The sequence below is a fragment of the Melopsittacus undulatus genome, chromosome 6, assembly GCF_012275295.1.
Source record: "Melopsittacus undulatus isolate bMelUnd1 chromosome 6, bMelUnd1.mat.Z, whole genome shotgun sequence".
Lineage (NCBI taxonomy): Eukaryota > Metazoa > Chordata > Aves > Psittaciformes > Psittaculidae > Melopsittacus > Melopsittacus undulatus.
In genome coordinates this window covers 45,900,633-45,916,235 of record NC_047532.1, presented here as the reverse complement: position 1 = coordinate 45,916,235, position 15,603 = coordinate 45,900,633, and the positions used below count along the sequence as shown (strand labels likewise).

The 15,603-nt window shown below is 41.4% G+C and overlaps 1 protein-coding gene across 1 annotated transcript; it reads left to right on the top strand.

Annotated features, from left to right (window-relative positions):
- The first annotated feature begins 209 nt into the window (after positions 1-209).
- Positions 210-13,919, top strand: HRG (histidine rich glycoprotein). The gene is given in 8 exon segments (XM_034063787.1): positions 210-404; positions 6,969-7,076; positions 8,115-8,202; positions 8,734-8,900; positions 10,581-10,697; positions 12,202-12,288; positions 12,947-13,158; positions 13,160-13,919. Coding segments are annotated over 8 exon segments (1,734 nt in total).
- The last annotated feature ends 1,684 nt before the right edge of the window (positions 13,920-15,603 follow it).

Below are 15,603 nucleotides of genomic sequence, written 5' to 3'. Positions count from 1 at the left end.
TAAATCACTATGTAATCATTTACTCGATGTTTCTAAATGTTAATCCAGGGTCAAGGTAATGGCCCTCTGACACAACACTCAAATTTATATAAAATCATGCCCTTTTAGCATTCACTTATAACTTTGGTGGGCTACTCTGATTTAAATTTAAAAGCAGACTACTGACTTTATTAGAGCACAGGCAGATGAGACCTGATGCCACAAACAAAATGCTGCTTCTAGCTTCAGCTTTTTTCCTAATATTACTGCAGTGCTCTAATGCCCAAAACAAAACAATTACACCTGCAGACTGTAATACCATTGAAACAGATGCAGGAGTGGCCCTGGATTTGGTCAACAGACATCGCAGAAGTGGCTATGTTTTTGGGTTATTCCGCGTTACTGATGCACATGAACTACACATAGTAAGTATCAATTTAAAGACTGATTTACACAAGACTTGTATTTTAAAATAATGACCCAACTCTTTGAAAGCTTATGTTTATTGCTTTTAACAGAGGAATGTTGATGTAATTCAAGGAATCAGTTTTGATTTATGTTGTCTCAGTATTCATTTGTACATGGTTTATTGTACATAAGCTTGATCTTGAACAAAGCTGAATGCCCTTATTCTCTTGGCTGACAAGATGGTGTTGTAAGAGATGCTCCAAACAGCTTCATACAACACTGGGAATTATTCTGTCCTGCCTGTTGTCATGTCTCTTTTGTGTTCAAAATTTATTTGAAGGGTTTCTTTAATCTGTGAATGTCTAATATTAATTAGATCAACCTATCATCAAGAATGGCATTTTGTTATCATCTTAATTCTGGGAGATGAAAATGCCACTCTGCAAAACAGGGGAAGGGCTGGACAGAGAATCTGCTTCAGTCATTTCCTGTTTCCTTCCTATTTCTAGTTCCTAGAGAGAATACATAAGCCTTTGTCAATGATTGCCTAAATGTCAAAGCAAATCAATAGCAGAAAAAGCAACAGAATACAAAATCACAGAATCACAGAATCCCGAGGGTTGGAAGGGACCTCAAAGTTCATCTAGTCCAAGCCCCCTGCAAGAGCAGGGTAACCTAGAGTACATCACACAGGAACTTGTCCAGGCGGGCCTTGAATATCTCCACAACCTCCCTGGGCAACCTGTTCCAGTGCTCTGTCACTCTCACAGTAAAAAAGTTCTTCCTGATGTTAACGTGGAACCTCCTATGCTCCAGTTTACACCCATTGCCCCTTGTCTTATCACTGGATATCACTGAATAAAGCCTAGCTCCATCATCCTGACACCCACCCTTTACATATTTGTAAACACTGATGAGGTCACCCCTCAGTCTCCTCCAAGCTAAAGGGACCCAGCTCCCTCCGCCTCTCCTCATAAGGGAGGTGTTCCACTCCCTTCATCATCTTTGTGGCTCTGCGCTGGACTCTTTCAAGCAATTCCCTGTCCTTCTTGAACTGAGGGGCCCAGAACTGGATGCAATATTCCAGATGCGGCCTCACCAAGGCAGAGTAGAGGGGGAGGAGAACCTCTCTTGCCCTACTAACCACACCCTTTCTAATGCACCCTAGGATGCCATTTGCCTTCTTGGCCACAAGGGCACATTGCTGGCTCATGGTCATCCTCCTATTCACCAGGACCCCCAGGTCCGTTTCCCCTTCACTCCTTTCCAGCAGGTCAACCCCCAACCTGTACTGGTACATGGGGTTGCTCTTCCCCAGATGCAAGACTCTACACTTGCTCTTGTTGAATTTCATCAAGTTTCTCCCTGCCCAACTCTCCAGCCTGTCCAGGTCTCGCTGAATGGCAACACAGCCTTCTGGTGTGTCAGCCACTCCTCCCAGTTTAGTGTCATCAGCGAACTTGCTGAGGGTACACTCAGTTCCCTCATCCAGGTCATTGATGAAAATATTAAACAGCACTGCTCCCAGCACTGACCCCTGAGGGACTCCACTAGTCACAGACCTCCAGCTGGATTCTGTGCCATTGACCACAACTCTCTGCCTTCTTCCTTTCAACCAGTGCTTGACCCACCTCACTACCTGATCGTCAAGCCCACACTTTCTTAGCTTATCTATGAGAATGCTGTGGGAGACAGTATCAAATGCCTTACTGAAATCAAGAAAAAACACATCTACCGCTCTACCATCATCCCTCCACCTAGTCACTTCCTCATAGAAGGCTATAAGGTTGGTCAAACATGACTTCCCCTTCATAAAACCATGTTGGCTGTTCTTAATAAACCCCCTCATCCTTGATATGCCTAGAGATGGAATCAAGAATAAGTTGTTCCATCACCTTTCCAGGGACGGAGGTAAGGATGACCGGTCTATAATTACCCAGGTCCTCCTCCTTGCCTTTCTTACAGACTGGTGTGACATTTGCCATCTTCCAATCCTCAGGCACCTCTCCCGTTTCCCACGATTTACCAAAGATTATGGAGAGTGGCCTAGCAATGACCTCCGCCAGCTCCCTCAGCACCCGTGGATGCATTCCATCCGGACCCATTGATTTATAGATGTCCAGATTGCATAGCTGATCCCTAACCCAATCCTTATCTACCAAAGCAAACTCCTCCTTTGTCCTGACTCCTTCTGGGGCTATAGGAATCTGGGGCCCCTGGGGAGAGTCTGCAGGAGTAAAGACAGAGGCAAAGAAAGCGTTCAGCACTTCTGCCTTCTTTGTATCCTCTGTCTCCAGGGCACCCACCTCATTCAACAGTGGGCCTATATAGCCTCTTGTGTTAGTTTTATTTGCTATGTATTTGAAGAAGCCCTTTCTATTGTCCTTAATCCGACTAGCAAGATTAATTTCCAAGGAGGCCTTAGCTGTCCTAATTGCCTCCCTACATCCTCTAACAACTGTCCTATATTCCTCCCAAGTGGCCAGCCCCTCCTTCCCATAATCCATAGATTCTCCTTTTCCACTTGAGTTTGCGCAGCAGCTCCTTGTTTAACCACGCTGGTCTCCTAGATCCCTTACTTGATTTCCTACTCATTGGGATGCTCTGATCCTGAGCTTGGAAGAAGTGGTCCTTGAATGCTGACTAACTATCATGAGCCCCTTTACCGCCTAGTACCCTTTCCCATGAGACTTCCCTTAGCAGTTGATTGAACAGGCCAAAGTTGGCCCTTCAGAAATCCAGAACTGTGGCCTTGCTAGGTATTCTATTCCTCCCACACAGGATCCTAAACTCCACCATCTCATGGTCACTGCAGCCAAGGTTGCCATTGACCATCACCACTTCAACCAAACCCTCCTTGTTGGTGAGTACTAAATCTAGTAGCGCTCCTCTCCTAGTTGGTTTGTCCACCATTTGCATTAAGAAGTTATCGTCAATGCACTGGAGGAACCTCCTAGACTGTGAATGATTGGCTGTGTGTGTCTTCCAGCAAATATCGGGGTAGTTAAAATCCCCCATGAGGACTAAGGCATGTAGTCGCGAGGCTACTTCCAGTTGCCTGTAGAAAGCCTCATCTACTCCTTCGTCCTGATCAGGAGGTCTATAATAGACTCCCACAGCTGTATCACCCGTACCAGCCTGTCCCTTAATTCGTACCCACAGACATTCCATTTTCTCCTCATCTGCCCCTGGACAGAACTCAATACATTCTAGTCGCTCTCTCACATAAAGAACAACTCCACCACCTCGCTTTGCTGACCTATCTTTCCTAAAAAGGACATAGCCATCCATGAGCACATTCCAGTCATGTGAGCTGTCCCACCATGTCTCTGTAATTGCCACTAGGTCATAACCTTTAGACCACGCACAGACTTATAACTCGTCCTGTTTATTCCCCATGCTGCGTGCATTGGTGTACAGGCATTTCAGGGAGCGAGCAGAGCACGCCGATGTCACCCCTGGGACGTGGGAGGCCTTTTGGTCTTCATTAATAGTAGAACAATGCCTCACTAGTTCAGCTACGACCCCCTCGTACTTTGAATCTAACCTGAAGCTCTGTGAGTGAGCTCTGCTAACTCTTGTCCTAGTACCCTTTTTCACCTGCGGGACAGGGTCTAAACTATCCTTTCCCACAAATTAAACAATAGATTGATAGTCCTCCCTAGTCCTCCATCCTTCAAGCCCTAGCATGTTTCTCTTGGGCTTGTCCCTAACAGTCTCAGTTAAATCCCCTCCCCCCTTCATATCTAGTTTAAAGCCCTGTCAATAAGCCCTGCTAACCCCTGCCCCAAAACCCTTTTCCCCCTCTGGGACTGGTGTATCCCACCTGCCACCAGCAAACCAGGTGTCTCATACAGCAGCCCATGATTGAAAAATCCAAAACCCTGCACCAGTCACGTAGCCATACATTAATCTGCAGAATCTTCCTATTTATCTCTTCACCCTTGCTTGTAACAGGTACAGAGGCAAACACCACTTGCGCTCCAGACCCTTTAACCAGCCATCCCAGGACCCTGAAGTCTCTCTTCATTGCCCTTGCCCTCCTTATAATAATTTCATCACTGACAACCTGAAAAACCAGCAGTGGATAGTAGTCAGAGGGCTGCACCAGATCAGAGAGTTTCTTTTTAACATCTCTAATACGAGCCCCAGGTAGGCAGCAGACTTCCCTGTGGGATGGATCCGGTTGACAAATGGGCCCTTCTGTTCCTCTCAGAAGGGAGTCACCCACCACAATTACTCTTCTTCTTGGTTGGGGAAGTTCTAAGACATGGGGGTGAGTGACAAGCCCTAGGTGACTCACTAGATAGATGTACCTTTCCATCTCCATTTACCTGGCCCTCTAGTTCCAAGACCTCATACCTGTACCCTGAACTATTAGATAAAAGAGACCAAGGACATGAGGATATACTAACACACCTGACTACCTTTTATCTGCTTGCCTATGAAACTAGAATCCAGGCACACAGCTGCTGTTTAAGAAGTGCACTGCACATCTCAGTATGTCAACTGAAAAAACAAGCAGTGTTTGATGGAGATGCTTAAGACTGCATGTTAGGACAAGTAAAGGTCAGGAAGTGACCCAAAGCCCAGATTCCAAGGATGTGGCAAGTGATGCTATTGGGTTTTACACAATAGCCAGGTAGTTAAAGAACTCATCTAGGGAGCAATCAGCCTTCTTAATCTTCAGCATTAAGAGATTAAGGCCTCAAATCTCCCATTCTTGAAGAATGCTGCTGCCATGCAACTAATGTGTGTGCCACCCTTGTGAAGGGGAGTCACTGGATACTAAGACATGCAAAATTCATGGGATGGATGAGTAGAACCATAGTTATTTCTAAAAAGAAAAATCTCAGTGTTTCTACATTTTAATCAGTCACAAACCATAGAACCGTCATTTGGAATAGGGATCAGAGCTGATGATTCACATTTCCAGGTGAATGGTATAACCACTAGACTACCATGCTTATGGTCTGCTTTATACCTTTAATAAATTCTGTTATCTTTGAGATCCAGGGTCACAGCTTCAGCTATCATACAGAGCCTACAGGAACAGCAAAGACCCTTCTGTCTATCCTACTGCTGAAGAATTCTCCCTGTAAGGTCTCTGTACCTTCTCAGATCTAGAATGTCTGGTATGGAAGCACTCAGCAGCAGTGTGGCTTCATTCAGGCTATGATAGTCTACTGCTAGTCTCAGCTTTCCATTAGACTGTCACATTGGCCATATGTGGGGCTATTAAAGGGTGAACGAACAAACACTTTTTGTGATCAATGAATGTTTATAACAAATTTAACACTCTTTGGCAAGACCTGTTGTAATCTCAATACTTCATGTCCCATGTTGGCTGCCAAAAAGGACTGTCATGGTTTAATCCCAGAGAGCAACTAAATACCATGAAACCACTTGCTCATTCCCCACCCCTGGGTGATTCCAAGGGGGTTCCGAGGAGAATTGGAAAAAGGTAAAACCCGTGGGGTAGGAAAAGAACAGTTTAATAATTGAAAAAAAAAGTAAATAGTAATAATAACAACAACAATAATAATAGGAAAAAGAGAAAAGGAGTAATAAAATTTAGAAATCTGGAAACACAAGTGATGCACAATACAATCATTCACCACCTGTTGACTGATGCCCAGCCAGTCCCCAAATAGTGATCAGTGGCTCCCAGCCAACTGGCCTAGTTTCTACACTGAGCATAATGATCTATGGTACGGAATATCCCTTTGGCAAGTTTGGGTCAGGTATCCTGTCTCTGCTCCCTCCCAGCTTCATGTGCATCTCCTCAATGACAGAACATGAAAGACTGCAAAGTTCTTGATCAGGGTAAGCACTACTTATCAACAACTAAAACATAGGTGTGTTACTAACCTTATTCTCACAGTAAAGCCAAAACACAGAACTGTACCACCTACTAGGAAGAAAAATAACTCCATCCCAGTCAAAACCAGGACACTTTTACATTATAAACAATAGTCAGCTTTGTTGCACTGCTCCTTGAAAAACTTGAACATGAGGCAAAGTTCTGAAAGAGCATCTGATCACAAAAGTCATTTGAGATGGATGTAGCTATAGAATTGTCTGCCCAGGCAACTGATTTCCTAATAGAATAATATGCTCTATGTGAAAATCAGAAAGACATAATGGCAGCTTTTTAACACTGGCATTTTCCCTACTTGATGGATGACAGGATAACAACACACTCTTCTCACAGGTTCTCAACAAAAAGATAACAGTTGTTAAGTTGCAGTAGGGGAAATTCTCACTAGATGTAAGGCCAAAAAATAAAGCATGGAGAGAGTGGTTGTTTTTCCATGGAAACTGGAATGACTTAGAGAGGTTGTGGAACATCTGTCTTGGTGATACACCAAACTCATCTGAATCTAACTTTGGAGCTAGCTTTGCCGTGAGCAAGTGGCTGGACAAGATGATCTCTGAAGCTCCCTTCCAGCCTAAACCCTCTCTAGGCTTGTCAGCTCAGAAAAACCTTAATAGAGAACTGGGGAAGCTACATACCTGCTTCAAAGAAGTTTCTTTCAGACCAAACTTCTTATATACAAACTCTTTTTTCCCTCTTTCAGGGAAATTCATCTTACCTCTACTTAATTTTGGATGTGCTGGAAACTGAATGCCCTGTATTATCCAGAAGACACTGGGCATCCTGTGAATACAGTGACACATATTTCATGGTAAGTAATGGCACCCAGGCAGAGTCATATGTCAATAATGCATTAACTTGATCTTCAACTGACTGCCCAGAAATTTCTATGTCACAAAATCTTGAAGACTAAGCTTTAATATGGCTCACTATAAAATAAAAACTATTGAATTCTAGACTTGTTGAACATAAGCTAAAGGTTTGGAAAAGGGCTGATTCCTCAAATAAGTGCAGGTTTATTTAGATGTCTCAGAGAAGATATACTCAGGATTCCACTGCTGGTAGCAGAACTGATGTTTAAATAGTAATTTGCTGATAACTAAAGTGCATTAGAAATTATTTTTTAAGCATATTCCTAGTATACTAGCCAGAAATAGCAGTGTTACATTTTGTCAATTTCCAGTCATAGCATTTGTTGTATGACAATATGAAATACTGGTAGTGTCATTAAACATACGATATGTAGCAATACCTGTCCTTTATTGTTGCAGTCCACTGAAGCAGTCTGGGATGAGTAGTTCTCATCCAATCCAGAAGTTTATCTAAATAGGGTGGTAACTACCACATAAGACAAAACAGGAAGGACATGAAGAGAATAGAGAGAGGAGAGCAGAGGAGAGAAGAAGAGAGGAGAAGAGAAGAGAGGAATGAAGTTAGAAGAGCAATTTATTCTTTTTATTAAGTTGAGGAAAAGGAATGGAAGAAAAGGTCCATCCATTTTTTGATAGAGATTTATGTAACCTTGAGTATCTCTGTCATCCTAACATCCCCTGTTAGCTAGTATTATATTACTGTAAGTATTAGAATGACTGAGAAGGCTGGTTTAGTTTTTCATTGTCTAATCAGTCATGCAAACTGAGAATTAAAATAAAGGCTCCTGTAGAGGGACACCCCATCTTATCTGACCAGAAATTTTGGGAGGTACCAGATAAAACATTCCATTAATGACCACATCTATTATTCTTAGAAGTACTGTACATTAAAAGGAGGCATAATTTTTATGATCACCTACATCCAAAAAAATTTGGAGAAAATAACATCATAATCACATATCCTTTTTTCTTCTCAGGACTTTGGCCAGTGTAAGATTATCATGCATACAAACCATCTGCTGGAGAAACCTCAACTATATGGATTCAATTGTACATTAAGTCCAGGTAAAATAATTACTGTTGTAAGCCAATGCATGCCTCAAACCAGCCCTAGTACCAAATTACAAGTCTGTGCATTACTAGTATGTGGTAACCATATAGCAGATTCATTCATCTGCTTGCAATTCATTTATATTTTTGATAATTCAAATGGAATGTTAAGAATTAGTAATAGAATTAAGGTTACCCTACTCTTCTAAAGCAGACTTTATTAATGTCAGATGATGTCATCATTCCAGTCCACCATAGCATGATAATGAGTATCAGGACAAACCTAAACTTAGAAAGGATGCCCATTTGGGGTGATAAGATTCTAAAGTGGAGCTAAAAGATTTATGAGAAGATTAATTTCCACAAGTTTGTATTTTTCCCACATTATAGGACAAACCCATGTTTAAGGAGTGAGGCATAGGTATTATACTTCCAAGGAAATGTTTGCATTTCAGCTTCTCATTATGAGTTCACATTAAAGGCATATGCACACCCCCGAGAGTATTAATATCCATTGCAATATTAGTAAATTCTCTGTTTTCACAGTTCCGCCAGATTTATTAGAGTGCAAAGATTGTCCTGTGAAAGTTGAAATCTTGGAAGTCACTGAGCAACATAAAAATATTGCTGCGAAGGCCCTGGAGAAATTCAACAATGAGGGTAACCACACAAACTACTTTGGCGTGGACAAAGTTGAAAAGATTTTAAAGATGGTAAGTGGCATTTTGCCCTAAAATTAATTATAAATGAAAAAATTTTGTGAGGAGCTCAAAGCCATGGGACCAGAACTCAAAACTTTCTAGGATCAGAACTATTGCTTGTCACCATTCAGCATAAACATCTGCTTACAACTTAAGGTCCTATTTCTACAAAGACTTGCTATTAACTTTAATTTAGGCATGTGAAAGCAAAAGGAGTTCACCTGCTAAAAACTATGGCAGTGAGATGGCAACCAAAATGTCAGAGCCTTCTTTGTGTACCTGTTTTTATTTTGAATGCCTATTTACCTATCATACCGTAACATACAAGAATGTATTTATTACTGAATAGAGTTCTTCAAGATGTACAGTCATAGTATTATCACAGTCACGCATTCTGTCAATCAAAACCAGATAATCTTCTACTCTTAGCATATTTAGCATTTTGAATCTCTGCTGCAGAGCAAAGCAGCACTCCAAGAGCTCTGAATGACAGGAGGTATGCATCTGTGCTGTACCTCTTGAAGAACTGCTGGCTCTAGTAAAACAACTCCTCCATCTTTGAGTGATGTCGCCATGAAGACTTATCCTTTGGGTGATTTGAAGTATAACTCTCACATCACCACAATTTCTTGTTGCTAGATAATGGAGACCTTCACTCAAACAGCACAGGATCATCTGCCAACACGTCAGCTCAGGACAGCTCAGTAGTGAGGTCTCATGACCCTTTCCATAATACATGTTGATTGTGGAAACTGCCAAAATTATAGCAACCCCACCTTCCTGCAGCTTTTAATATTGCTCAGAAATACTACAGTGTTCTACACTACAGTCCCGTGCAGTGTATCCCTTCTCCCATCTAGCAAGTGGCTGTTTTCAGATTGCCTGATTCATAGATTTCTCCCTAAAGACTTTGCCGTCACATTTTGCTGCCTTCAGTTGCAGTGACAATTTAGATTGCACCAGTGGATTTCCAGACTCCATAACACTTAGAAAATATTAATTATGAAAACATATACCATAAAGTATGTGCATCCACTTTTAACTGATTTAGTTAAGCTAATGAAACTTGTGTGCACACATATGCTATGGACGTCTTTCACACAGACTTAAAATAAACTACTACTACAGTTGGAAATTAAAATGAAGCACCTTTTTATGGATTTTAGGAGGATCACAAAGGCTTTCTCTTGTGTCCTTATGGAACAATGCCTTCTCTATGAATAATGCCACTGACAACAGAGAAAGCAACGATCTCACTGTAACTGGCAAAATTTTATCTCAAAATAACATCAGTACTGTAGTACTATGCATTCCCATCACTGGAAAGCGGTGGCTGTCATCTCATACGTCTCTATACTTTCAGAGGAGCAGCAGTTCAATCTGGGGAGAAGAATCTAAGGATGCTACTTTCTAAAAATACACACTGTAAAAGTAACAGGTCTTAATACATACACATACCAGACAAAGAAATAAAGCAACCATTCCTGGAACTCATAAAGGTGTGCAGAAAGTAAGGTATGCAATATATAATCTATTTTCCTTACAGTATATCTATCAACATTTGAACAGCACAGGTAATCAAAGCATGAGGTAGATGGTATTTTGACAATGATATGAAGTATGGTTGCTTTTAAAACAACAGAATTTTAAATACACCTAGTTACCACTTCTTGTTTGACCTCTTGGTTTCAGATTGGCTCCCGTGAAGGTCACATTTTAGGATTTTCTATAAAAGAAACCAACTGTTCCAAATCTGCACGACAAGCTGATCAGGCATTGGAATGTGATTTTCTTGATGACTGGCACACTGTAAGTAGTCTTAGAATGAAAACTGATAAAATGAGTGGCACCAGGAAGATCTTCCCACAATATTTCCAAGTATTTCTTATAAGCATGTACCCCAACTCAAAATTAAAAATCCAGCATGTCCATATCCAGATCCTAATTTTACAGCTGCTCCTTTTTATTCTATAAGGAATGAGTTTGGATTCTCAAATTTAAATGTAACTGGAGTCTGGTATATTACAGGCCTAGAGGCTTATATCAGGCCTCAGTCTATATCTGGCTTTCATATTTGAATTGTGGCCATTCCCTAGTAAATAATTCATACAAACTTTTAGACTAACACAAACCATAGATCTTGGAAAAAATGCATATGTTGTCATCCCATTGAGCCTAGGGTTACTTTTTTTTTCCCTCTGCTGCAGAGGAATGGATAGTGGAATAATTCAGGCTTGCCTGCAAATTACTATCAAAGTACTTTCCTTACCCACCTTCCCTTTGCAATAATAGTCTACACCAAAGAAATAACTAGGCAAAGTCCTAATTTCAGAATAAATTTCAGAAATTAAATTGAAGGAATCAAATAAAATATGGAAAAATAAAACATGTAGAATTTTTATTTTATCTACATCCATTTTCTGCTGTGGCTATTTATATTCCAGACGACTGGGAAGGGTTGTTAATGGACAGATAGCAGAGGCAGAAGTTCATTAGAATGAAGGACAAGCCAGCCAGCCAGCCAAAGTTTTTGAATTCTGTTCTCAATGCTGCCACCACTGGTGTATATGTGTAAACTGCTGTTAACATTTATAATCATTGATCACAACAGGCTACTAATGGCCCAAATATATACCAAGACAAAGCACCCACTATAGAGAACATAGAGAACATACACAGAACACTTTACCTGAGTTCTGTGCACTTTCACATCAGCAATTCCAACACACAATGACTGGACAGCAAGTGAAAGTCACAGCAAACAGAATGCTAAGGGAAGTGATGCTAAAAGATTATGAAAAATTACTTCTCAAAAATACATACAGATGAAAGCTCTACCTTGAGCTTTGTCTGGAGCAGGATAGCTATGCAGTGTCTGGTTTTGAGGACTTGGAGCAAAACTTCTGAGTAGCCAGTCTGAGCAGATATTTGACAAGCAAAGCCAGAAAAAAAAGTAAAAAAAAAAAAAAGATCAGTCACCCATGGGGTACTCATTTTGGAGACATCAGTAGTCGACCAATTACTTACAGACATCAAAAGAGAAGTAAGTTGAAGTGTAGTAGCCCTCTACATGCCCACGGCAAAGTGGTCTTCACAGTAAAGCATACTAAAAAATGGCATATATTTTAATCATGATTAATCATTGACAAGTATCACTGGTTAGAAAGTTAAGGATCTAGGCAAGTTACATAAACACACTTAGGTATTAAAGGAACTAGCCTAACTTTCAAAATGTTAAATTTCCAGTAGCTTCTATTAACTCCATCACAAGAACACAGATGTGCATTGTTTTTTGACTTTTTCTTTTGCTTAGCATGTGGGATTCTGCAAGGCAAGAATTATCAGCGGTTCAGATGAACCTGATGGAACAGATATAAGCTGTGAAATCTACCATTCCTGGGTATGTATTCACTTACTGAAATGTCTCTGGTTATATCCTCATGCAGGCTACATAATCATCTGTTAGTCCAGACTGACAGATGATTGGAATGAGTTTATGTCCCTTTATTATTGCCTGGGTATGATGTAGCATGTCAGAACAGGCTGGCTTTTGACTGCTAGGTCAATCAGTGAATGAATTAGAACTGAGCTATCCCTACTACTCCCTCTAAGGGTGTCTCCTCCCAGTCCAACCGTTAAAGTGAATAGAGATTGGCAAACAAGTTCAGAGGAGTTTTAGAAAGCAAGAGGAGGGGAGATGCTCTTTACTATACTTGGCACTCCAGTTTATATTATGACAGCTACTCCAGTGTGGGGTTTATTTTGTTTTGATACATCACAAATTTTGCTCATTTTGCTCATTTCATTTGGTTATGATGTAGTATTTCCAGACAATTTTCACTAATTTAGCGTTTTATCATCTACTCCTTCTATCCTGAAAAAATGCAGAGTTTGGTTTGGGGGTTTTGTGGGGTTTTTTTGTGGTTTTTTTTTTTTTTTGACAGATCACCAGATCCATAAATGCAAACCTACTACCTCTCACTTCTATCTCTTTCTCCCTGCTTTCTTCTGTCCTATTAACATCTTAATACTTCCTCCCCTGGTGCTCTTACAAACAGAAGCATGGCTATGGGAAGAGATGCAGATATTCAGCTCTGGGACAACCGCACAGACATCCCCATCATCATTTTGGTCACAGACATCATCACAGACATCATCACAGGCATGGATGTCCACCCTCTTCTCAGCCCAGATCTGAAGACCCTGAGCATGACCATAGTTTCAATGAAGAACATCAAGACAGCCATGAAGAACCTGCTCCTCCTCCCCCCCCATGATGGATCACATCACCAGCTTCACCCTCCACACCACTGTCCTCCACCTCCTCCCCATGGTGGACCACATCATCCCCCTCCTCCTCACCATGATGGACCACATCCTCCTCCCCAAGAAGAATCACGACATTCCCCTTCTGCTCCTCCTCCTGACGATGCACCACATCCTCCTCCTCCTGGTCCCCATCATGGACCACACTGTCCTCCCCCTCCTCATGGACCACATCACCACCATCCTCCTCCTCATCATGGACCACACTGTCCTCCCCCTCCTCACGGACCACATCACCACCATCCTCCTCCCCATCATGGACCACACTGTCCTCCCCCTCCTCATGGACCACACTGTCCTCCCCCCCATCATGGACCACATTACCACCATCCTCCTCCTCCCCATCATGGACCACATCACCCTCCCCATTTCCATTATCACCGTTATAGACATCACCGCAACAAGACAAACGTGTCAGGAAAGTATATTCCATTCCAAATAACAGAAGCTCTCTATCGCATTCCAGTTCTAAATCAGCAGGATTCTCTCACACCTCCCACTGCAAACTTTCTTAATCTACTCCAAAGCAACACTCATTCTGGTGAAGGTTTTCCCTTCACTGGCTCAAGTCTCAAGGAGATGCCAGAAGCTCCAGGTTTTCTAGATCAACTTACACAATCAAAGTCATGCCCAGGAATGCCCAAACTTGTTCTTCCAAAAATTTTGCCTTTATTTCCACATAGCTCCATAGCAGAAAAATCTTGATGACCTCAGAGAGAGATGTTCCTGGCTGGAGAGTTGCAGGGCCAATGACAGCTGTACAGTGAATGAAAACACTATGTGGAGAAGGGGGAAAAGTATACAGTTTCTAAGAAGCAGCACAAAAACTAATGCTTAGGAATTCCAGCCTGCCTCTTGATCCCATCTATCTCAGACTCCACTGCAACTGAAAGGCTCTAAATTCTGAGTCCCTCAGATAATGTGAATGGGTACATATCTCCCCAGCAAACAATATTCCTTTAGTTCTAACAAAAAAGAAAATTACCTAATAGTCAAAACTACTATGTAAAATCTTTCATTTTCTCATAATTCATAATCATAATGAATCTCCGAGGAAATCTGACAAATTTCCATAAAAATGATCCATAGCACTGCACTCATGATTTATAAAAATTCAAAGCAAATAAAAATATGTACAGTTTCTTTTTTTCTTGACATAGTTGCCAAGTTTTGTCTTTTTTGGTACTACATAAATTGAGCTGCACAGTAAATATCCATGAGGCATACTCTAAGATATATTGACCAATAGTGGTTGGGTTCCCAACATTATTTAGAAAAAATCTGAAAATAGTTAATAACTTGGAGTTTAACACAGCAGGGTGGCCTGCTACACTGGTACAGTTAGTAATATGCCAGAAATACTGCATTCAAGGACAGCCCTTTTCAAACAGTTCATAATTGCTCCCAGAAGAGGAGAAAAGCAAATGCATGTAATAACTATTTCATGTACACGTTTTCTTTATCATTGAACCTTCCTCATTGGAGCTGGGAGGAGCAAGAAGAAAGAATACTTGTGTCTCTTAACTTGATGGGGGCTAGAGTTCATAACGTCCATTAGACACACCTGGGATGTCAATGAGTTAGTTCAGAATGGTTATCTTGTAAGAAAGAACATGGGATTAATCTTAAAAAATTAGTTATTTGGTCCTCCAAGTAGATTGTTAATGGCATAAAGTAAAATACAGTGTGAGGGCTACGGTGGAGAAAAAAGAAACAAAATGGGAAAACAGCATTTTGTGTAACTGACTGGAGGTTGTCTAATTTTAAAAAGTGCATTACCATATTTCTGGCATAGTTTATCTACAAAGCCTCTAAAGTGCATTTTCTTTAAGCAAAACTTGTAGCAAATGCGGTGGGTTGACCCCAGCTGGACTCCACCATGCCTCTCTTCAGCTAGACAGGGGAGAGAATATATAACCAAAGGCTTGTGGATCGAGATAAGGACAGGGAGAGATCACTCAGCAATTATTGTCAAGGGCAAAATGGACTTGACTTGGAGAAATTAGTTTATTATAAATCAAATCAAAGTAGGATAATGAGAAATAAAACTGCATCTTAAAATCACCTTCCACCCATCTTTCCCTTCTTCCTAGGCTGAATTTTATTTGCAAATTCTCTACCTCCTCCCATCCCAGCTGTGCAGGGGAACAGTGAATGGGGGTTGTGGTCACAGAATCACACATTGTCTCTGCTGCTCCTTCCTCCCCAGGGGAGAACTCCTCACATTCTTCCCCAGCTCCAGAGTGGGGTCCCTCCCACAGGAGGCAATCCTCCACTACTCCACCATGAGTCCAGTGCAGGTCACTCATAGAGTGCAGTCCTGCAGGAACAGACTGCTCTAGTGTGTGTCCCTGCTGGGTCACAAGTCCTGCCAGCAAACCTACTCCAG